The sequence below is a fragment of the Haematobia irritans genome, chromosome 2 (genome assembly GCF_050003625.1).
Source record: "Haematobia irritans isolate KBUSLIRL chromosome 2, ASM5000362v1, whole genome shotgun sequence".
In the NCBI taxonomy this organism is placed as follows: domain Eukaryota; kingdom Metazoa; phylum Arthropoda; class Insecta; order Diptera; family Muscidae; genus Haematobia; species Haematobia irritans.
Window position 1 is genome coordinate 41364811 of NC_134398.1, and position 23988 is coordinate 41388798.

General features: G+C 29.0%; 1 protein-coding gene across 1 annotated transcript; it reads right to left on the reverse strand.

Moving 5' to 3' along the window:
• Positions 1 to 2414: 2414 nt before the first annotated feature.
• On the reverse strand, positions 2415 to 19375 carry LOC142227492 (farnesyl pyrophosphate synthase-like). The gene is made up of 6 exons (XM_075298046.1): positions 19239 to 19375; positions 17973 to 18043; positions 7955 to 8028; positions 7385 to 7887; positions 7082 to 7308; positions 2415 to 2764 (listed from the first exon to the last, which is right to left on the reverse strand). The coding sequence occupies exons 1-6, from the start codon at positions 19286 to 19288 to the stop codon at positions 2577 to 2579; spliced, it is 1113 nt and encodes a 370-aa protein (XP_075154161.1). The 5' UTR covers positions 19289 to 19375; the 3' UTR covers positions 2415 to 2576.
• Positions 19376 to 23988: the final 4613 nt, after the last annotated feature.

Here is a 23988-nt window from a genome sequence, read left to right on the forward strand (position 1 = left end):
GTGGTATTATTTTTTTAACATCAAAAAATGAAATGAAAAAACTCGTAGTGATAGTATCAAAAAAAAAAAAGCTATATATTAATGGAATGGATTTACATTTACGAAAATTGGACAACAATAGGTTTGTATGGGAAATTTTCGAATAAAAGTTATTCAATATAAACTTGCAAGACAGTTAGAATGGGTTTTATTCTCTTGGGTAAAATTAGGAGAAGTGTACACGTTCACGAATTTATCATTAATTCAGTTAAAACGAAATATATTGATATTTTCTAATGCAGTTCTATGTGACATTATGCAATATATCGCACATTGGGCTTGTTGATGATTAACCAGCTGACAATTGCAAGTGTGAAAAATGTTTTTACTAGGAAATATAAACGAAGGACTTCCAGTAAAAATTTGTGATAGTAATCAAAATGTGTCGAGTACGCAAACAGAGCTAATATGACTTAAATTTTCTTATAGTCTCACAGAAATTGAATTAAAATGAATACAATTAAAATAATATGCATTTTAAGTGAAATAAAGCCTTCAAGTTTGTTAAATTTCAATCAAAAATGTGACTTTTGATACAAAAAATGTTAGCTTTTTTTCTAGCTATTTTTTAAAATTTTTTAGCTTTTTTTGGCTAGTTTTTTGGACAAATCTAGCGGTTTTTTGTGAAACAATTCTGGCAACGCTGGATATTGCTCCCATATATAGCTTTCGCCCGATTTACATTCATATAACCACAGTGGCCAATCTTTTACTCCGATTTAATTGAAATTTTGCACAGGGAGTAGAATTTGCATTGTAGCTATGCGTGCCAAATTTGGTTGAAATCGGTTCAGATTTAGATATAGCTCCCATATATATGTTTTTCTGATTTCGACAAAAAATGGTCAAAATACCAACGTTTTCCTTGTAAAATCGCCACAGCTTAGTCGAAAAGTTGTAAAAATGACTCTAATTTTCCTAAACTTTTAATACATATATATCGAGCTATAAATCATAAATAATCTTTTGCGAAGTTTCCTTAAAATTGCTTCAGATTTAAATGTTTCCCATATTTTTGTACGACTTAAATTTTGTGTCTATAGATTTTGTAAAAGTCTATCAAATTCTGTCCAGATCGAGTGATATTTAGATGTATGTATTTGGGACAAACTTTTATATATAGCCCCCAACACATTTGACGGATGTGATATGGTATCGAAAATTTAGATCTACAAAGTGGTGCAGGGTATAATATAGTCGGCCCCGCCCGACTTTAGACTTTCGTTACTTGTTTGTAATGTTATTTTTCTACAAAACTTAATTCATTATGCTTTTGCTATTGAAATGCATAGTTGTGTATGTTAATTTTCTGTTCTTTATATGAAATACTTTTGTTTTTAACCGAAAACATGTTTTGTTTTAATATTATTTACAATGCAGATTTTTTGACGATTTTTAAAATGGAAGTGACGATTTTTCTTAAAATTTTATTGGTAGCCCTGCTCAGAACACATACTCATATTCTAATTATTTATCGTGCATGGTGGGCTTACTCTTGCTTTGACATTTTGCTCTCATCTAAAAGATGTTAAGAGAATTTTGTAGAGAAATTTTCTTTTTGAGCATCAAATGTTGATACAGATCTTTAGTTGTATTGCTCCCCACTGGGAGTTATACTAAAACACAAACAACAATGTTTTTACACAGGTGTTTAAAAAAAAAAAAAATAGATTAAAATGTTATTTTTATATTTGTCTATTTATTCTATGAAATATTTTATAATAACCATGGCCAGCATGGATTGCATACAATATTCTACTAAGAACGGTAGTTCAGAATCGCATTAATATATTTAATTATGAACCGAGAGGGATCAGTTTTTGTGAGGTTGTTTAATGGTGCATATCGAATGTAAAATTAGCCTTTAGGGCGCTCGAAGGGTATCGGTCTATATGGGGGCTATATCAATTTATGAAGCGATATAGATCAATATTTGTGTAATTACTTTATTGTAAATTACTTGAAAATTTTCGGGGGAATAGGGTAGTAAATAAGCCTTGATGATGCAGAGGAGACGCCCCCACCACCCAGCTAATGCACTCAAAAATTGCGACTCAAAAATTTCAAATGAAAGCAGTGATTAATAAAATTATTTTATATAAAATTATATATTAAAACAGATCGTCCGGTTCTAAAAATATTAGCTTTACACTAATACTTTGGCATTTTTCCGAGTCTAAGAAGCAGACAATTAAAGCAAAAGGATACAATTATGACACATTTAAATTTAAGTTTTGAATAAAAATGGATACTAAGTTTGAGCTTAACCGCTAAAACCAAAAATGAATCAGTAAAAGCAGAATAAAATTATATAATTTTGTTTATTTATTTCTCATTTCGGCTTGAGGTCCTTTCAAAAAAAATCCTTTTACGAGTTTTGATTAATTGTAAAATTTATTTTTCTTTAATTACAACAAAAGGTCAAATAAATTAAGGATATACATTTTTTTGGCACATTTTTGTTTATGGCAAAAATATTTTTTTTTGGAAATTCATCGATGGACCTGTCAGTAGTTTAAAAATTTCTACTTAACCAACTAGACAAGCACCTTTTTTCGTATAATTTCGTCTAGAATTGATAACATTGACTTTCGGGGTACTCCTGCCGACGTTTGCTGTAGTTCATATTTGATTGTTTCAACCGATTCCATTTCAAAATCTTTATAAATTTTAGGTAGATCTAGATGTATGTAAAGATCCATAATACGTTGAACTTTTTCAGGATCTGAAATATACAGCGGAAAAAAACATGAAAACAAAACAAAAAAACATGAAAACAAAAAACATTTTTCTATAGAAATAAAATTTTGATAAATTTTCCTATAGAAATAAAACTTTGACAAAATTTTCTATAGAAATAAAATTTTAGAAAAATTTCCATAGAAATAAAATGTTGAGAAAATTTTCTAAAGGAATAAAATTTTGTGAAAATTTCCAATGGAAATAAAATTTTACCAAAATTGTCTATAGAAATAAAATTATGCTAATTTTTAATAGAAATAAACTTTTGATAAAATTTTCTATAGAAATAAAATCTTGACAAAATTTTCTATAGAAATTAAATTTTGACAAGATTTTCTTAAAAAAAAAACACTTTGACACAATTTTCTATAGATATAAACTTCTGACATATTTTTCTATAGAAATAAAATTTTGATAAAATGTTTTATAGAAATAACATTTTGACAAAATTTTCTATAGATATAAAATTTTTACAAAATTTTCTATAGAAATAACATTTTGTCAAAATTTTCTATAGAAATAAAATTTTGATAAAATGTTTTATAGAAATAACATTTTGACAAAATTTTCTATAGATATAAAATTTTTACAAAATTTTCTATAGAAATAACATTATGACAAAATTTTTGTAGAAATAAACTTTTGATAAAATTTTCTATAGAAATAAAATTTTGACAAAATTGTCTACAGAAATATAATTTTTTACAACATTTTTTATAGAAATTAAATTTTTTACAAAATTTGTCTATAGAAATAAAATTTTGACAAAATTTTTTATAGAAATAAAATTTTGACAAAATTTTCTATAGAAATAAAATGTTGACAAAATTTTTTATAGAAATAAAATTTTGACAAAATTGTGTATAGAAATATAATTTTTTACAAAATTTTTTATAGAAATTAAATCTTTTACAAAATTTGTCTATAGAAATAAAATTTTGACAAAGTTTTCTGTAGATGAGTAGTTTTTTATGAACATTTTTCTTAGAAATAAAATTTTGACAAAATATTTTTATAGAAATAAAATTTTCACAAAATTTTCTACAGAAATAAAATTTTCACAAAATTTTCAATAGAAATAAATTTTTGACAAATTTTTCTATAAAAATAAAATTTTTAAAAATTTTTCTATACAAAAAAAGTTTTTACAAAATTTTCTATAAAAATAAAATTTTTACAAATTTGTCCATGGAAGCGAACTGTATTTGTTAAATGTTTGCAGAAGATAAATTTTGACATACAAATAATATTTTGAGAAAATTTTCTATAGAATTACAATTTGGACAAAATTTTCTATCGAAGTAAAATTTTGACAAAATTTTCAATAGACAATTTTGATAAAATTTTTAATATAAATAAAATGTAGACAAAATTTGCTATAGAAAAAAAACTTTTGATAAAATTTTCTATAGAAATAAAATTTTTACAAAATTTTCTATACAAGAGTTATTTGTTTGGTAGTTTTTTTGTGAAATTTTTTTATAGAAATAAAATTTTGACAAAAAATTTTTATAGAAATAAAATTTTCACAAAATTTTCTACAGAAATAAAATTTTGACAAAATTTTCTACAGAAATAAATTTTTGACAATATTTTCTACAGAAATAAAATTTTGACAAAATTTTCTTTACAAATAAAATTTTTACAAAAATTTTGTAAAGAAATAAAATTTTGACAAAATTTTCTAAAGAAATAACATTTTGACAAAATTTTCTATAGAAATAAAATTTTGCCAAGATTTTCTATAAAAATAACACTTTGACAAAATTTTCTATAGATATAAATTTCTGACAAATTTTTCTATAGAAATAAAATTTTGATAAAATATTCTATAGAAATAACATTTTGTCAAAATTTTCTATAGAAATAAAATTTTGATAAAATGTTCTATAGAAATAACATTTTGTCAAAATTTTCTATAGAAATAAAATTTTGACAAAATTTGCAATAGAAATAACATTTTGACAAAATTTTTGTAGAAATAAACTTTTGATAAAATTTTCTAAAGAAATAAAATTTTGACAAAATTGTCTACAGAAATATAATTTTTTACAAAATTTTTTATAGAAATCAAATTTTTTACAAAATTTGTCTATAGAAATAAAATTTTGACAAAATTGTTTATAGAAATAAAATTTTGACAACATTTTCTACAGAAATAAAATTTTGACAAAATTTTTTATAGAAATAAAATTTTGACAAAATTTTTTATAGAAATAAAATTTTGACAAAATTTTCTATAGAAATAAATGTTGACAAAATTTTTTATAGAAATAAAATTTTGACAAAGTTTTCTGTAGAAGAGTAGTTTTTTATGCAAATTTTTCTTAGAAATAAAATTTTGACAAAATATTTTTATAGAAATAAAATTTTCACAAATTTTTCTACAGAAATAAAATTTTCACAAAATTTTCTATAGAAATAAATTTTTAACAAATTTTTCTATAAAACTAAAATTTTTACAAATTTTTCTATACAAAAAAGTGTTGACAAAATTTTCTATAGAGAAAAAATTTTTACAAAATTTTCTATAAAAATAAAATTTTTACAAATTTGTCCATGGAAGCGAACTGTATTTGTTAAATGTTTGCAGAAGAAAAAAAAAAAATAATATTTTGAGAAAATTTTCTATAGAAGTACAATTTGGACAAAATTTTCTATCGAAGTAAAATTTTGACAAAATTTTCTATAGAAATAAAATTTTATCAAAATTTTCTATAGACAATTTTGACAAAATTGTCTATACAAGAGTTATTTGTTTGGTAGTTTTTTTGTGAAATGTTTTTATAGAAATAAAATTTTGACAAAAAATTTTTATAGAAATAAAATTTTCACAAAATTTTCTACAGAAATAAAATTTTGACAAAATTTTCTATAGAAATAAATTTTTGACAATATTTTCTACAGAAATAAAATTTTGACAAAATTTTCTTTACAAATAAAATTTTTACAAAAATTTTGAAAAAATTTTCTATAGAAATAAAATTTTGACAAAATTTTCTATAGAATTAAATTTTTGACAAATTTTTCTATAGAAATACAATTGTATCAAAATTTTCTATAGAAATTACATTTTGACAAAATTTTCTATAGAAATAAATTTTTGACAAATTTTTCTATAGAAATAGAATTTTTACAAAATGTTCTATGGAAATAACATTTTGACAAAATTTTCTATAGAAATAAAATTTTGACAATTTTTTTCTATAGAAATAAAATTTTGACCAAAGTTTTTATAGAAATAAAATTTTGGAATAGATATAACATTTTGAGAACATTTTCTATAGAAGTACAATTTTGACAAAACTTTCTATCGAAATAAAATTTTGACAACATTTTCTATCGAAATACAATTTTGACAAAATTTTCTATAGAAATAAAATTGTATCAAAATTTTCTATAGAAATAAAATTTTATTAAAATTTGCTATAGAAATAAAATTTTGATAAAATTTTTAATAGAAATAAAATTTAAACAAAATTTTCTATAGAAATAAAATTTTGACAAAATTTACTATAGAAATAAAATTATGACAAAATTTCAAGATTTGCTATAGATATAGAATTTTGATAAAATTTTTAATAGAAATAAAATTTAAAAAAAATTGTATAGAAATAAAATTTGAAAAAATTTACTATAGAAATAAAATTATGACAAAATTTTCTATAGAAATATAATTTTAACAAACTTTTCTATAGAAATAAAATTTTGACAAAATATTCTATAGAAATAAAATTTTGACAAAATTTTCTATAGCAATAAAATTTTGACCAAAGTTTTTATAGAGATAAAATTTCGGCATAGATATAACATTTTGAGAAAATTTTCTATAGAATTAAAATTTTGACAAAATTTTCTATCGAAATAAAATTTTGACAACATTTTCTATCGAAATAAAATTTTGAAAAAATTTTCTATAGAAATAAAATTTTATCAATATTTTCTATAGAAATAAAATTTTATCAAAATTCTCTATAAAAATAAAATTTTGATAGAATTTTTAATAGAAATAAAATTTAAACAAAATTTTCTATAGAAATAAACTTTTGATAAAATTTACTATAGAAATAAAATTATGACAAAATTTTCTATAGAAATATAATTTTAACAAACTCTTCTATCGAAATAAAATTTTGACAAGGTTTTCTATAGAAATAAAATTTTGACAAAATATTCTATAGACATAAAATTTTGACAAAATTTTCTATAGAAATAAAATTTTGACAAATTTGTCCATGGAAGCGAACTGTATTTGTTAAATGTTTGCAGAAGTGATTTCTTGTCAGATTGCCTATTTTACCTTTTTGACCATAACATTCCAACATTATTTGTTTCTCTTCAGAGGAAGCTCTCTCCATACATTCCACAGATAGCCAGGAACATTTGTGCCCTTGTATATCGGTACATCTTTTTCCAGTTATGGAGAAATAACCAAAACAGTCTAGAAAATCATTTTGGGCCTGATAGAGTTGACCAATTTTCAAAGATATTCGTTTGGCTTGAGCCAAAGCTTCGGGATCTTTGATGCTGTAAGAAAATGGAATGGAAAGGAAATATTTTAAAACAGATTTTTAATGTTTATCGAAATTTCTGAAAAACTTACCCAGCCAAATGCATGACCATGACATAGGGATAATAAAAACCGCCAAAGCCCGTCTTAGCGGTTACTAAAGCCTTATAATTGTCTCGGTTAAATGATAGTACTGAAGCATTGGAATACATCATATCTAAACATTGACCACAAGCTATGGCCATTGTAGTCTCATGTGATAGCTCAATTAATTTCGTATAACATTCCAAATGTTTAAAATGTTTATGTAACAGGAAAAATATCATATTTTCAAATATAAAAGCATCATTAACAGCACTAAGACCTATACTCTCCATTTTATACCAACATTTATGACCAAATCTTGTCAAACTATTATCGGTCAGGTCATCTCTGACAATGAGAGAATAGATCATTAGTTCCATACACCATCCCATAATGTGAAATAATTTTTGTTTCTCCAAGTCCAGGTCTTGACATTGAAAAAGTTCCTTGTGTGTGGGTATCAATACCCGTTGACCAACTTGTTTGCCCTTTAGTAGATTATAGTCAAGAGCCTAAATATTTTGGAAAAATTAAAAAAAAAAAAATTATAAATTTCGAAATATTTCATAGACGACAAACCTGCGTTAGTCTATCATTCAAGACATTGAGATTATATTTTCTGAGAACTTCCAATTTAGCTTCTTGCAAATATTCTGGAAGATAAAAAATAATAAATATAATATGATTGGAACACAATTTTGTTAATTTTTCGAAGGAGGTATAGCTATAGCTCTGTTTCAGTACTCGGAATTTTTTGATAATTATCATAAAGTTTTACTGCAAGTCGTTTGTTTACTCCAAAAAGCCAGCAATAGAGAACCAGAGAGTGAGAGAGAGAGAGATCAAATGTGAGCTAATGACAAGCAGAGAAGTTGCAAGTTTTTGTTGGCAACTCGTTTTTTCTCAGTAAACACATTGCCGAGTTAGCACATAATTACCAGTTGCCTTTAAGTCATAACAAAAAATTGTATATCTTTCTTCTAAAATTCAAAGTATGTTTGTTTATTTATTTGTATTATTTCCGGGTAAGCTAGGAAACGGCTGAACCGATTTACTTGAAACTTTCAGAGATCGTAGGGGACGCTCATGTTGTGAAAATATACCCTATTTCAGTGAAAAAAAAACTAAAATCCTCTAAATTACCTTAGATTTACAGAGAACATGCGGTGAGGTTATGAAATTAATATGGGGTAGCTGACGTGTTCATATGTGGACGGGGAGGGGGATCTACCCCTTGCCTGACTTTTTGAAACTTGGAACAAAATTATGCGATTTGCTTGAAATTTTCAGGGAAGGTTGAAGGGGGGCGTCTAGACAAAGAACGGCTACTTAATTTTTCGATTTTTTGTCGGGGAGGGGTACCTCCCCTTAGCCCGATTTTTTTTTAAAGTACATTGAAAACAAAACTAAAGTTCTCCGACTGAAATTTTGATGGGAAAAGTGGGTGAGGTTGTGAAATTTATATCAGGTTTCTGATTTTTATACCCACCACCATAGAATGGTGACGGGGGTATAATAAGTTTGTCATTCCCTTTGTAACACATCAAAATATCGATTTCCGACTATATAAAGTATATATTCTTGGTCAGGGAGAAATTCTAAGACGATATAAGCATGTCCGTTTGTCCTTCCGTCTGTCTGTCTGTTATAATCGCGCTACAGCCTTCAATAATGACGCTATCGTCCTGAAATTTGGCACAGATTCGTCTTTTGTTTGCAGGCAGGTCAAGTTGGAAGATGGGCTATATCGGTCCAAGCTTTGATATAGTTCTCATATAAGCCGACCTCCCGATTTGGGGTCTTGGGCTTATAAAAACCGTAGTTTTTATCCAATTTGCCTAAAATTGGAAATCTAGAGGTATTCTAGGAAAATAAAAAGATGTGCCGCAAATGGTGAGTACCGGATCTTGTTTCGATATAGCCCCCATACAGACCGATCTCCCGATTTTATTTCTAGGGCTTCTAGAAGCCGTAGTTTTTATCCAATTTGCCTGAAAGTAGAAATCTAGAGGTTTTCTAGGACCATAAAGAGGTGTGCCGAAAATGATGAGTTCCGGTCCATGTTTTGGTGTAGCCCCCATATAGACCGATCTCCCGATTTTATTTCTTGTGCTTCTAGAATCCGTAGTTTTTATCCAATTTGCCTGAAATTGCAAATCTAGAGGTATTCTAGAAAAATAAAGAGATGTGCCGAAAATTGTGATTATCGGACCATGCTTTGATATAGTCCCCATATAAGCCGATCTCCCGATTTGACTTCTAGGGTGTCTAGAATGTGTATTTTCTATCAGATTTGCCTGAAATTGGAAATCTAGAGGTATTTCAAAACCACAAATTGGTGTGTCGAAAATGGGGGATATCGGTCCATGTTTTGGTATAGCTGCCATATAGACCGATCTCCCGATTTTATTTCTTGGGCTTCTAGAATCCGTAGTTTTTACCCAATTTGCCTGAAATTGGAAATCTAGAGGTATTCTATGAATATAAGGAGGTGTGCCGGAAATGGCTATTATCGGACCATGTTTTGATATGGCCCCATATAAAACGATCTCCCGATTTTATTTTTTGTGCTTCTAGAATCCCTAGTTTTTTATCAAATTTGCCCGAAATTGGAAATCTAGAGGTATTCTACGACCATAAAGAGGTGTGACGAAAATGGGGTGTATCTCCCGATTTTACTCCTTGGGCTTCTAGAATCCGTAGTTTTTATCCAATTTGCCTGAAAGTGGAAATCTAGAGGTATTCTAGGAAAATAAAGGGATGTGCCGAAAATTGTGATTATCGGACCATGTTTTGATATAGCCCCCATATAAACCGATCTCCCGAATTTATTTCTTGGGCTTCTAGAATCCCTAGTTTTTATCAAATTTGCCTGAAATTGGAAATCTGGAGGTATTCTAGAAAAATAAAGAGATGTGCCGAAAATGGTGATTATCGGACCCTGCTTTGATATAGCCCCCATATAAACCAATCTCCCGATTTGGCTTCTAGGGCGTCTAGAATGTGTATTTTCTATCCGATTTGCCTGAAATTGAAAATCCTGAGGTATTTTAAAACCACAAATTGGTGTGTCGAAAATGGTGAGTTCCGGTCCATGTTTTGGTATAGCTCCAATATAGACCGATCTACCGATTTTATTTCTTGGGCTTCTAGAATCTGTACTTTTTATCCAATTTGCCTGAAATTGGAAATCTAAGGTATTCTAGGACCATAAAACGTGTGTCGAAAATGGTGAGTTCCGGTCCATGTTTTGATATAGCCCCCATATAGACCGATCTCCCGATTTTACTTCTTGGGCTTCTAGAATCCGTGGTTTTTACCCAATTTGCCTGAAATTTGAAGTCTAGAGGTGTTCTAGGACCATAAAAACGTGTGTCGAAAATAGTGAGTTCCAGTCCATTTTTTGATATAGCCCCCATATAGACCGATCTCCCGATTTTACTTCTTGGGCTTCTAGAATCCGTAGTTTTTACCCAATTTGCCTGAAATTCGAAATCTAGTGGTATTCTAGGAAAATAAAGAGATGTACCGAAAATGGTGATTATCGTACCATGTTTTGATATAGCCCCCATATAGACCGATCTCCCGATTTTACTTCTTGGGCTTCTAGAATCCGTAGTTTTTACCCAATTTGTCTAAAATTGGAATTCTAGCGGTATTTGAGGATCATTAAGGGGTGTGTCGAAAATGGTAAGTATTGGTCCATATTTTGGTATAGCCCCTGCATAGTTTTACCTCCCGAATTTATTTCTAGGACTTCGAGAAGCCGGCTGACGACAAATAGCTCAGCCGAATATGGTGTGTGTCGAACCATGTTTTGGCTCGACACACGCCATAGACCGATCTACCGATTTAACTCCTAGGGCTTCTAGAAACCGTAGTTTTTATCCAATGTGCTTGAAAATGTAAATATACTGGTATTGTAGACAAGGCCGTATTCAGGGGGGGGGGGGTGAGGGGGATCAAACCCCCCCCCCGAAATGAATGAATATTTTTATATAAATAAATATATATTTTTAGCTGCATAGAAAAATCTTATCGAGGATGTTGAAGAAAAGCTGGAGGTTTTATTTTGAAAAACGCTTACCTATAAAACTTGCACAAATCATAGAATACTAGTTGAAAAGCCCGTCAAACGACGGTCGAAAAAAACTAATTGTTTTTGTTCTCGCACCACAAATTTCATTTTTGGGAAATGTCTTTCTGCTTTTTATTTGTGTTTGTTGTTCTTTTTGTGAACATGACTCGCTTTGTTTGGCCATAGAAACAACAACGAAACAGCCAAACGCACATGTGTAAATGAAATGGCGCAAACCCTGCGAAAAGAACCTGCCTAATTCAGCGATGGAAGCACTTGGAGAGTGCAATAAAGAGATATTTCCAAACGTGCATATTCTTTTAAAAATTTTGGTCACTTTGCCAGTTACTCAAGGATGGAAAATACAATTTTTAAGAAAGTACAAAAAAGGTATTTTTTGAGCGGAAATTTCACTGGAAAATTATTGTCAAGAGACTAAATTTTAAAGAAAATAAAATTTTGACAAAATTTTCTATATAAATAAAAATTTGCAAAAATTTTCTATAGAAATAAAATTTTGCAAAAATTTTCTATAGAAATAAAATTTTGCAAAAAAAATCTGTAGAAAAAAATGTTGCAAAATTTTTTCTATAGAAATAAAATTTTGCAAAAATTTCCTATAGAAATAAAATTTGTACAAAATTTTCAATTGAAATAAATTTTTGACAAAATTTTCTAAAAAAATAAAATTTTGCAAAAATTCTATATAGAAATAAAATTTTGACAACATTTTCTACCGAAATAAAAAATCGATAATAAAGAATCACATTCTATTTTCGACTAAAACATTCTTGAAGTTCAATAAAATCCGGTTTTTGACTATGTCTTTTACAAAATCGAGATTTTCTTCCCACATGAACATGTTTGTTTTGCCATATTTGTAAAAGACTATTAGCAAATAAGGTTGATAAAGACTTTCTCAAAATATTAAAATATTTTGTCAAAGCTATTGTACCATAAATCTGATATCGACTCAAAAATGTCTACACAAAAGGTACTAAATCATTCGCGGGGGTACTACGGTACTGACCGGGGTGAACAAGTATTGAAAAAAGTACTATAGTACTGCATTTTCCATCCCTGCAGTTACTACGTACTCATCCGAACTTTCATTTTCAACAATGAAGAGATTAAAGACGTATCTAAGAAATTCGACTAGCGAGAGTAGACTCAATGGATTGGCATTAATGTCGGTTCATCGCCGAATAAATGTGCTGACTGAAGAAGTCATTGATTTATTTGCTGCCCAAAAAGCCCGTCGGCTCATAAATAAAATTTTCTACACATGAGCCCTGCCAGCATTTCAAAGTTCCATTTCATCCTTATCGCTACCACAGACTCGTAAATGTCACCACAACCATCGCGAACTGTGATGGGGGAAGCATATCAAAAAGTACAAAATGTACATGAAAGTATTTTGCCATCACTACTGTTAGAAGAGCCATTTTATTTTTTGTGAAACGCCAAACGCAACCAGCTTGTTATATTTTATTTAAATAAAAACGAAAATAAAGTTCTGAAAACATAGATATTACGCTTAAAATTGTGAACAATTTTCGACTTTCCAAATAGAATAAAGTGATCGTTTTTCAAATATTTTTCCAGACACGCTGTCTCCATCGAAAATAAACAAACTGGCTGATAGACGCTGCAATATGTAACTTGCTACTTAAAACTCAACATCATTCTTTTATTAATGCAAAAAATTATGTTAAATGTGATGAGATAAACCGAAAAATGTTATATTTATAAGAAATTATAAATGTTTAATCAAATCAATAAACATCTACACAATCGTGTTTTACTTGACCACAATGATTCTTCTACAATTACCTTAAAATGCACTTTTTCTGATAGTTTGCAGGGGTTCTTATTGGCGTCCTTCGAAATTGATCTAAATAGGCACCTAATAATTGCACTGATGAGAAACTTTTTCGTAGTAACTTGGCGTGGTACAACTTCTCAATAGTGACGGCGCTTTTCCGACGAGTTTTTGATGTCGTATATGATTGTTTTCGACATAGTGGGGATTCTCAGAAGCGCCCCCAAATTCAAAAAATGTTGGCAGGGAGATTATATGAATATTTTTTTTAAGTTGAACCCCCCCGAATTAAAATCCTGGCTACGGCCTTGATTGTAGACCTCAAAAATCTGTATGGCATTTATTTTTACCGGTCCATTTGGTAAGGTATCTATATAGACCGATGTCTCTTCTCGACGGTAGGTTAGGTTAGGTTAGGTGGCAGCCCGATGTATTAGGCTCACTTAGACTATTCAGTCCATTGTGATACCACATTGGTGAACTTCACTGAGTGCTGCCCGATACCATGTTAAGCTCAATAGCCGAGTCCGAAAGGCATTCCACATTGCAGTGAAACCACTTAGAGAAGAAATGTCACCAGCATTACTGAGGTGGGATAATCCACCGCTGAAAATCTTTTTGGTGTTCGGTCGAAGCAGGAATCGAACCCACGACCTTGTGTATGCAAGGCGGGCATGCTAACCATTGCACCACGGTGGCTCCCTCTCTCGACGGTACACCCAAAGAAAAAATATTTTCCTCCGGAATGAAATTTTAAAGAAACGAAATTCCCCTTTCGTATAAAGTATTTTCCTTTAGAGCAAATAATCCGAATTTTTGATAAGCGATTCAACGATTGTCTTTAAAATTTGTGTCAAAAGTAAATTTTGCTTGTTTAAAATTTCGTTCCTCAGAAAAGAAAACTCTTCTTTCAGTGTATAGCAGGCGCACTGCTCATAAAAATTGCTTGAAACTGAAAGTACAATTTCCAGATTTTACTACTCGTAATCATTTAAATAATGGCGGTAAAAATCTACACATTTAAGATTTCAAATCAAGGCGTTATTTCATCATTTACACGATATGTTTCTAATCTTCATAGGTAAAGGGTGATACGGTCAAAATTTGGTCAATATGAACTTGACGTATTTCTTCCAATTTTGCATTTAAAAAACCTGAACACCCCTCATTTTGAAGGCGTGTGTGTGTAGAATGTTGCTCCTATTTAGATTTTGGAATTCACTCTTCAGTTGTCAAAATGCCGTCCAAGCAAGAATAGCACCGTATCAAAATTTTGCTCGCGCATCGCGAAAATCCGAGCTACTCGCACGCAAAGCTGGCAAAATCGCTAAAAGTTGCCAAATCAACCGTTACAAATGTAATTAAAGTGTTTGGGGAACGTTTGTCGACAGCCAGGAAGTCTGGATCGGGGGGAAATCGAAAACCGGAAGCCGCTGAGACGACAAAGAGAGTTGCCGGTAGTTTCAAGCGAAACCCTAACCTCTCTCTCCGAGATGCCGCAAATAAGCTGGGTGTATCGTCTACAACCGTGCATCGAGCTAAAAAACGAGCCGGACTATCGACTTACAAGAAGGTAGTGACTCCAAATCGCAATGATAAACAAAATACGACGGCCAAAGCGCGATCCCGGAGGCTGTACACGACGATGCTGACGAAGTTTGACTGCGTGGTAATGGACGACGAAACCTACGTCAAAGCCGACTACAAGCAGCTTCCTCGACAGGAGTTTTATACGGCAAAAGGAAGGGGAAAGGTAGCAGATATTTTCAAGCACATAAAACTGTCAAAGTTCGCAAAGAAATATCTGGTTTGGCAAGCCATCTGTACCTGTGGCTTGAAAAGCAGCATTTTCATAGCTTCCGGGACTGTCAACCAAGAAATTTACGTGAAAGAGTGTTTGAATAAACGTCTGCTGCCTTTCCTGAAGAAACACGGTTGTTCCGTACTGTTTTGGCCGGATTTGGCATCTTGCCATTACGGTAAAAAGGCCATGGAGTGGTGGTTCCCAAGGACAAGAACCCTCCCAACACGCCAGAGCTCCGCCCAATTGAGAAATACTGGGCTATTGTCAAGCGGAACCTAAAGAAGACCAAAACAAGTAAGGAAAGTCTAAAGTCGGGCGGGGCCGACTATATTATACCCTGCACCACTTTGTAGATCCAATTTTCGATAGCATATCGCATCCGTCAAATGTGTTGGGTGCTATATATAAAGGTTTGTCCCGAATACATACATTTAAATATCACTCGATTTGGACAGAATTTGATAGACTTTTACAAAATCTATAGACTCAAAATTTAAGTTGGCTAATGTACTAGGGTGGAACACAATTTTAGTAAAAAACAAGTAAGGAAAGTCTAAAGTCGGGCGGGGCCGACTATATTATACCCTGCACCACTTTGTAGATCTAAATTTTCGATACCATATCACATCCGTCAAATGTGTTGGGGGCTATATATAAAGGTTTTTCCCAAATACATACATTTAAATATCACTCGATCTGGACAGAATTTGATAGACTTCTACAAATCTATAGACTCAAAATTTAAGTCGGCTAATGCACTAGGGTGGAACACAATATTAGTAAAAAAATATGTGAAACATTTAAATCTGAAGCAATCTTAAGGAAACTTCGCAAAAGTTTATTTATGATTTATCGCTCGATATATATGTATTAGAAGTTTAGGAAAATTAGTCATTTTTACAACTTTTCGACTAAGCAGTGGCGATTTAACAAGGAAACTGTTGGTATTTTGACCATTTTTGCCGAAATCAGAAAAACATATACATGGGAGTTATATCTAAATCTGAACCGATATTACCAATAGTACTCTTTGTGCAAAATTTCAAGCTAATCGGGATAAAACTCTGGCTTCTGGGTCCATATAAGTGCATATCGGGCGAAAGATATATATGGGATCTATATCTAAATCTGAATCGATTTCAAACAAATTTAGCACGCATAGCTACAATGCTAATTCTACTCTCTGTGCAAAATTTCAATTATATCGGAGTAAAAGATTGGCCACTGTGGTCATATGAGTGTAAATCGGGCGAAAGCTATATATGGAAGTTATATCTAAATCTGAACCGATTTCAACCAAATTTGGCACGCATAGCTACTATGCAATTCTACTCTCTGTGCAAAATTTCAATTAAATCGGAGTAAAAGATTGGCCTCTGTGGTCATATGAGTGTAAATCGGGCGAAAGCTATATATGGGAGCTATATCTAAATTTTAAGGAAACTTCGCAAAAGTTTATTTATGATTTATCGCTCGATATATATGTATTAGAAGTTTAGGAAAATTAGTCATTTTTACAACTTTTCGACTAAGCAGTGGCGATTTAACAAGGAAACTGTTGGTATTTTGACCATTTTTGCCGAAATCAGAAAAACATATATATGGGAGCTATATCTAAATCTGAACCGATTTCAATCAAATTTGGCACACATGTCTATACTACCAATAGTACTCTTTGTGCAAAATTTCAAGCTAATCGGGATAAAACTCTGGCTTCTGGGTCCATATAAGTGCATATCGGGCGAAAGATATATATGGGAGCTATATCTAAATCTGAACCGATTTCAATCAAATTTTGCACACTTGACTTTGACTATACGACTAAGTGTTATGTTTGTACAAAATTTCAAGCAAATCGGTATAAAACTATGGTTGCTGGGTCCATATTAGTGCATATCGGGCGAAAGATATATATGGGAGCTATATCTAAATCTGAACCGATTTCTTCCAAAATCAATAGGGTTCTATTCTGACCCAAATTAGGAACATGTGCCAAATTTGAAGGCGATTGGTCTTAAATTGCGACCTAGACTTTGATCACAAAAATGTGTTCACAGACAGACGGACATGGTTATATCGACTCAGGGACCCATCCTGAGCATTATTGCCAAAGACACCATGTGTCTATCTCGTCTCCTTCTGGGTGTTACAAACATATGCACTAACTTATAATACCCTGTTCCACAGTGTGGCGCAGGGTATAAAAACTGCTAAGGACGAGCAGCAGTTCAAGGCAAACTGGCTTTCTGCGGCGAAGAAGGTTGACAAGGTGGCTGTAAAAAATCTGATGGCAGGTGTCAAGCGTGAGGCTCGGCAATTCGGATTTGGAAAAGCGAAATCCTAACTGAATATTTTTCCTGAATTTTATACTAATTGAACTTGAAAAAAAAAATTTAATTTGATTTTTTAAATAAACGATTTCACCGATTTACACGCGTTTTCCCTTGACCAAATTTTGACCGTGTCACCCTTTAAAATCTTTAGATTTATCTGTTGGAAACGCACTGGTTGAACTGATCTGCTTGAGAAAATATCTGTCATTAAACCCCCCTGAAATTTTCAAAGGAAACTATTATATTTGATTCATGATGGTGGGTATTTAAGATTCGGCCCGGCCGAAATTATTGCTGTATCAATTTGTTCTAGAATATTTTGTCAAAATTTTATTTCTAAGAAAATTTTATCAACATTGTATTTCTATAGAAAATTTTGTCAAAATTTTATTTCTATTTTTTTTTTCCTACCACCGAAAGCAGTTTAAAATTAATTTTTATAGTTATTTCGTCCGTATCGGTTTTCCGGTTTTATGTACGGTAGAACATTCGGTTTACGTTGTCCATGGTGAAGATTATAAAAAGGCAGTCATATTTTGAATCAAAAATCTTATACATACTCGACGAAAGTTTGAAATCGGTAACGTCGATGTGATCTACTGGATATGATGTGGAGGGCATCGATAAAAACCTAATATAGAAAAAAACCATACATTATAAGGTTATATAAAGTGATGTTTTTTTTTTGTTTTCCAAAAAAAGTGGTTATAATTAATTTTTATTATTTTTTTCTAAATTTTCCACAGACCTATACACGTTTCCTTTTCCTATACCCTCCACCATAGGATGGGGGGGTATATTAACTTTGTTATTCCGTTTGTAACACATCGAAATATTGCTCTAAGACCCCATAAAGTATATATATTCTGGGTCGTGGTGAAATTCTAAGTCGATCTAAGCATGTCCGTCCGTCCGTCTGTTGAAATCACGCTAACTTCCGAACAAAACAAGCTATAGACTTGAAACTCGGCATAAGGATCTGATGGCATTGCACCTTATTGGACCACTTTACATATAGCCCCCATATAAACCCACCCCCAGATTTGGCTTGCGGAGCCTTTTACAGAAATAAATTTCATCAGATCCGGTTGAAATTTGGTACATGGTGTAAGTATATGGTCTCTAAAAACCATGCAAAAATTGGTCCATATCGGTCCATAATTATATTTAGCCCCCATGTAAACTGATCCCCAGATTTGAGATCCGGAGCCTCTTGGAGAAGCAAAATTCATCCGATCCGGTTGAAATTTGATACATGGTGTAAGTATGTGGTCTCTAAAAACCATGCAAAAATTGGTCCATATCGATCCATAATTATATATAGCCCCCATGTACACTGATCCCCAGATTTGAGCTCCGGAGCCTCTTAGAGAAGCAAATTTTATCCGATCCGGTTTAAATTTGGTACATTGTGCTAGTATATGGCCGCTAACAACCGTGCCAAAATTGGTCCATATTGGTCTATAGTTATATATAGCCCCCACATAAATCTGTCCCCATTCACACATAAATGGCCCCATATCGGTTTATAATTGTATGTAGCCCCCTTGTAAAGGACCCCCATCTTTCAATTCGGCACTCTAATTACCGCGAAAATTGGTAATTATTTTTACACTTCCCCATATTCCATATACCGGGTCAGGATCAGAATTATACATATATGAATTATATAGTGGATGGTAGTCTTTAGTAGAAGTTTCTACACAATCCATGGTGGAGAGTACATAAGATTCGGCCTGGCCGAACTTACGGCTGTATATACTTGTTATTATGTTATTTGGGGCTTGTAAATTACTTGTACCAACGATGGAATTTGTTTATTTCACCTTGACAATTTAGGTTTAATCTCCTTTAAATGTCGCAAAAATCTAGCCATTTCAAATTCAAACAAAAAGAATAACTACGGCGAATTTTTATTTTATTTTGCCCGCGTTTAGCTTTCACATGCAACCGTTGGCTTAGAATTCTTGTATGAAACTAAACCAAAGGTTTGTGAGTTTTAATTTAAATGGCAAACATTATTATTAAATACGGCTAATACAATTTTCATGAGTCACATTCGTTAAAAATTGACAAAGCAGGTTTCTTCAAACAATATATAATTGTGTTTTTTTTTTATGTAAACTTTAGTACAGTAGGTTAATTTTATCAAGGCTCCGGAAACCGATCCATATTGGGATCGGTTTATATGGGGGCTGTAAATAATTATGGACCCATATCGACCAAATTTTGCACGGTTTGCCTATGGGTGGAAATCGCAAAACATCAAATTTTCCAAATGAATTTTACAAAAAAAAATTCAAAATTTTATTTCTATAGACAATTTTGTCAAAATTTTATCTCTGTAGAAAATTATTAAATGTTCCGATTGAAATTACTTTAGAACATCTTGGGAAGTTATACAACAAAAGTAAATTTAAAACTTGGCAACTCTGTTCATGAGCCTGAGTCCTTTTCCAGTAAAAATTATCCAGTAAAAACTGGCAAAAGAGTGAGAACGAATTTTACTCTCTTTGCTAAAATAAGCAGAAATGTAAAAAAACCTCGGTTACCAGGGTTAGCAGAATTCTACCAAAAATAGAAATAATATATTGTGAAAATTTTATTTCTATAGAAAATTTTCTCAAAATTTTCATTATATTTTGCCAATTTTTTTTTATAGGAAATGTTGTTAAAATTTTATTTCTATAAAAAATTTTGTCAAAATTTTATTTCTATAGAAACTTTTGTCAACATTTTATTTCCATAGAAATTTTTGTCCTAATTTTATTTCTATAGAAAATTTTATTTCTATAGAAACTTTTGTCACAATTTTATTTTTATACACAATTTTGTCAAATTTTTATTTCTATACACAATTTTGTCAACATTTTATTTTTATACACAATTTTGTCAAATTTTTATTTTTATACACAATTTTGTCAAATTTTTATTTTTATACACAATTTTGTCAAAATTTTATTTCTACAGGAAATTTTGTCAAAATTGTATGTCTATAGAAAATTATGTGAAAATTTTATTTCCATAGAAAATTTTGTCAAAATTTTATTTATATAGAAAATTTTGTCAAAATTGTATTTCTATAGAATTTTTCTTCAAAATTTTATATCTGTAGAAAATTTTGTGAAATTTTTATTTCTATAGAAAATTTTGTCAAAATATTATTTCTATAGAAAATTTTGTCATATTTTTATTTCTATACAAAATTTTCTCAAAATTTTATTTCTATAGACAACTTTGTCAAAATTTAATTTCTATAGAAAATTTTGTCAAAATTTAATTTCTATTGAAAATTTTGTCAACATTTTATTTCTATAGAAAATTTTTTCAAAATTTTATATCTATAGAAAATCTCAAAACTCAAAATTTGAATTCTATAGAAAATTTTGTCACAATTTTATTTCTATAGAAAATTTTGTCAGAATTTTATTTCTATAGAAAATTTTGTCAAAATTTTATTTCTATAGAAAATTTTGTCAAATTTTTATTTCTATAGAAAATTTTGTCAAATTTTTATTTCCATACAAAATTTTCTCAAAATTTTATTCCTATAGACAACTTCGTCAAAATTTAATTTCTATAGAAAATTTGGTCACAATTTCACTTCTATAAAAAATTTTGTCAAAATTTTTTTTCTATAGAAAATTTTGTCAAAATTTAATTTCTATAGAAAATTTTGTCAAATTTTTATTTCTATACAAAATTTTCTCAAAATTTTATTCCTATAGACAACTTCGTCAAAATTTAATTTCTATAGAACATTTTGTCACAATTTTATTTTTATAAAAATTTTTGTCAAAATTTTATTTCTATGGGAAATTTTGTCAAAATTTTATTTCAATAGGAAATTTTGTCAAAATTTTATTTCTATAGAAAATTTTGTCAAAATTTTACTTTTATACACAATTTTGTCAAATTTTCATTTCTATACACAATTTTGTCAAAACTTTATTTCTTTATTTTGTCAAAATTTTACTTTTATACACAATTTTGTCAAATTTTCATTTCTATACACAATTTTGTCAAAACTTTATTTCTATAGGAAATTTTGTTAAAATTGTAAGTCTATAGAAAATTTTGTCACAATTTTAATTCTATAGAAATTTGGTCACAATTTTAATTCTACAGAAAATTTTCTCTAAATTATATTTCTATAGATATTTTGTCAAAATTTTATTTCTATAAAAAATTTTGTCACAATATAGTTTCTATAGAAAATTTTGTCAAAATTTTATTTCTATAGAAAATTTTGTCAAAACTGTATATCTAGAGAAAATGTCAAAAATCAGAATTTGAATTATATAGAAAATTTTGTCACAATTTTATTTCTATAAAAAATTTTGTCAAAATTTTATTTCTATAGAAAATTTTGTCAAAATTTTATATATATATAGAAAATGTTGTCAACATTTTATTTCTGTAGAAAGTTTTATCAATATTTTATTTCTATAAAAAATTTTGTCAAAATTTTATTTCTGTAGAAAATTTTGTCAACATTTAATTTCTATAGAAAATTTTGTCAAAATTTTATTTCTATAGAAAATTTTGTAAAAATTTTGTTTCATTGGAAAATTTTGTCAAAATTTAATTTCTATAGAAATTATTGTCAAAATTGTATTTCTGTAGGAAATTTTCGTCAATTTTTTTTTCTATAGAAAATTTTCCTCAAAATTTCGTTTTTTTGGAAAATTTTTTCAAATTTTTATTTCTGTAGAAAATTTTGTCAAAATTTTATTTCTATAGTGAATTTTGTCAAAAATTTATTTCTATAGAAAATATTGTCAACATTTTGTTTCTTTGGAAAATTTTGTCATATTTTTATTCTATAGAAAATTTTGTCGAAATTTTATTTCTATAGAAAATTTTGTCAAAATTTTATTTCTATAGAAAATTTTGTCAAAATTGTATTTCTATAGAAAATTTTGTCAAAATTTTGTTTCTATAGAAAATTTTGTCAAAATTGTATTTCTATAAAAAACTTTGTCAACATTTTCTTTCTATAGAAAATTTTGTCAAAATTGTATTTCTATAGAAAATTTTGTCAAAATTTTATTTCTATAGTGAATTTTGTCATAATTTTATTTCTATAGAAAATTTTGTCAACATTTTATTTCTATACAAACGTTGTCAAAATTTTATGTCAATAGAAAATTTTGTCAAAATTTTATTTCTATAAAAAATTTTGTCAAATTTTTATTTCTATACCAAATTTTCTCAACATTTTTTTCTATAGACACCTTTGTCAAAATTTAATTTTTATAGAAAATTTTGTCAAAATTTAATTTTTATAGAAAATTTTTTCAAAATTGTATTTCTATAGAAAATTTTGTCCAAACTTTATATCTATAGAAAATGTCAAAAATCAAAATTTGAATTCTATAGAAAATTTTGTCACAACTTTATTTTTATAGAAAATTTTGTCACATTTTTATTTCTATAAAAAATTTTGTCAAAATTTAATTTCTATAGAAAATGTTGTCAAAATTTTATTTCTATAGAAAATTTTGTCAAAATTTTATATCTATAGGAAATCTTGTCAACATTTTATTTCTGCAAAAAGTTTTGTCAAAATTTTATTTTTATACAAAATTTTGTCAAAATTTTATTTCTATACACACTTCTGTCAAAATTTTATTTCTATAGGAAATTTTGTCAAAGTTGTATTTCTATAGAAAATTTTGTCAAATATAGAATAGAAAATTTTGTCATTTTTTTTTAGAAAATTTTGTCAATTTTTTTATAGAAAATTTTGTCACAATTTTAATTCTATACAAAATTTTGTCGCAATTTTAATTCTATAGAAAATTTTGTAAAAATTTTATTTCTATAGAAAATTTTCGTTAAAATTTTATTTCTTTGGACAATTTTGTCAAATTTTTCTTTCTATAGAAAATTTTGTGAAAATTTTATTTCTATAGAAAATTTTGTCAAAATGTTATTTCTATAGAAAATTTTTTCTAAATTTTATTTCTATAGGAAATTGTGTCAAAATTGTATATCTGTAGAAATAAAATTTTGACAAAATTGTCTATAGAAATAAAATTTTTCAAAATTTTAGTTTGTTTGTTTGTTTGTTTGGCAGTCATTGGTAAAATTTTCTCCAAATTTGTGCCGATTATTTTGGGTTCGAGTGGCAACCGTGACACGAACGCTTTCCAGTAGCAATTTACCATAAACCAATTTACAGAATTATTATACTATTAAAACAACAAACGTATTCATAGTTTTTGTAACACTTCTACGTAACTCTAGCAATGTGTTTACTGAGAAAAAAAGTCGCCAACAAAATTTTGCAACTTCTCTACTGCTCATTTGCTCAAATTTGATCTCTCTCTGGCTCTCTTTTGCTGGCTTTTTGGAGTAAATGAACGACTTCTATTAAAAATTTGTAATAATCGAACGGAGGTAGTATTTATCGACATTTATACAACTTGCGTGTAATCAAGGAGAGTAATAATTGAAAATTTTCGTACTTAAATTTTTTCGTTAGAGTTGTTAACGAATGTTAATGAAAACCTTTGTTTGCTATTGTTTGTGAGATAGTATATGTTACTTTTACGTGTTATAAAGTTTGTC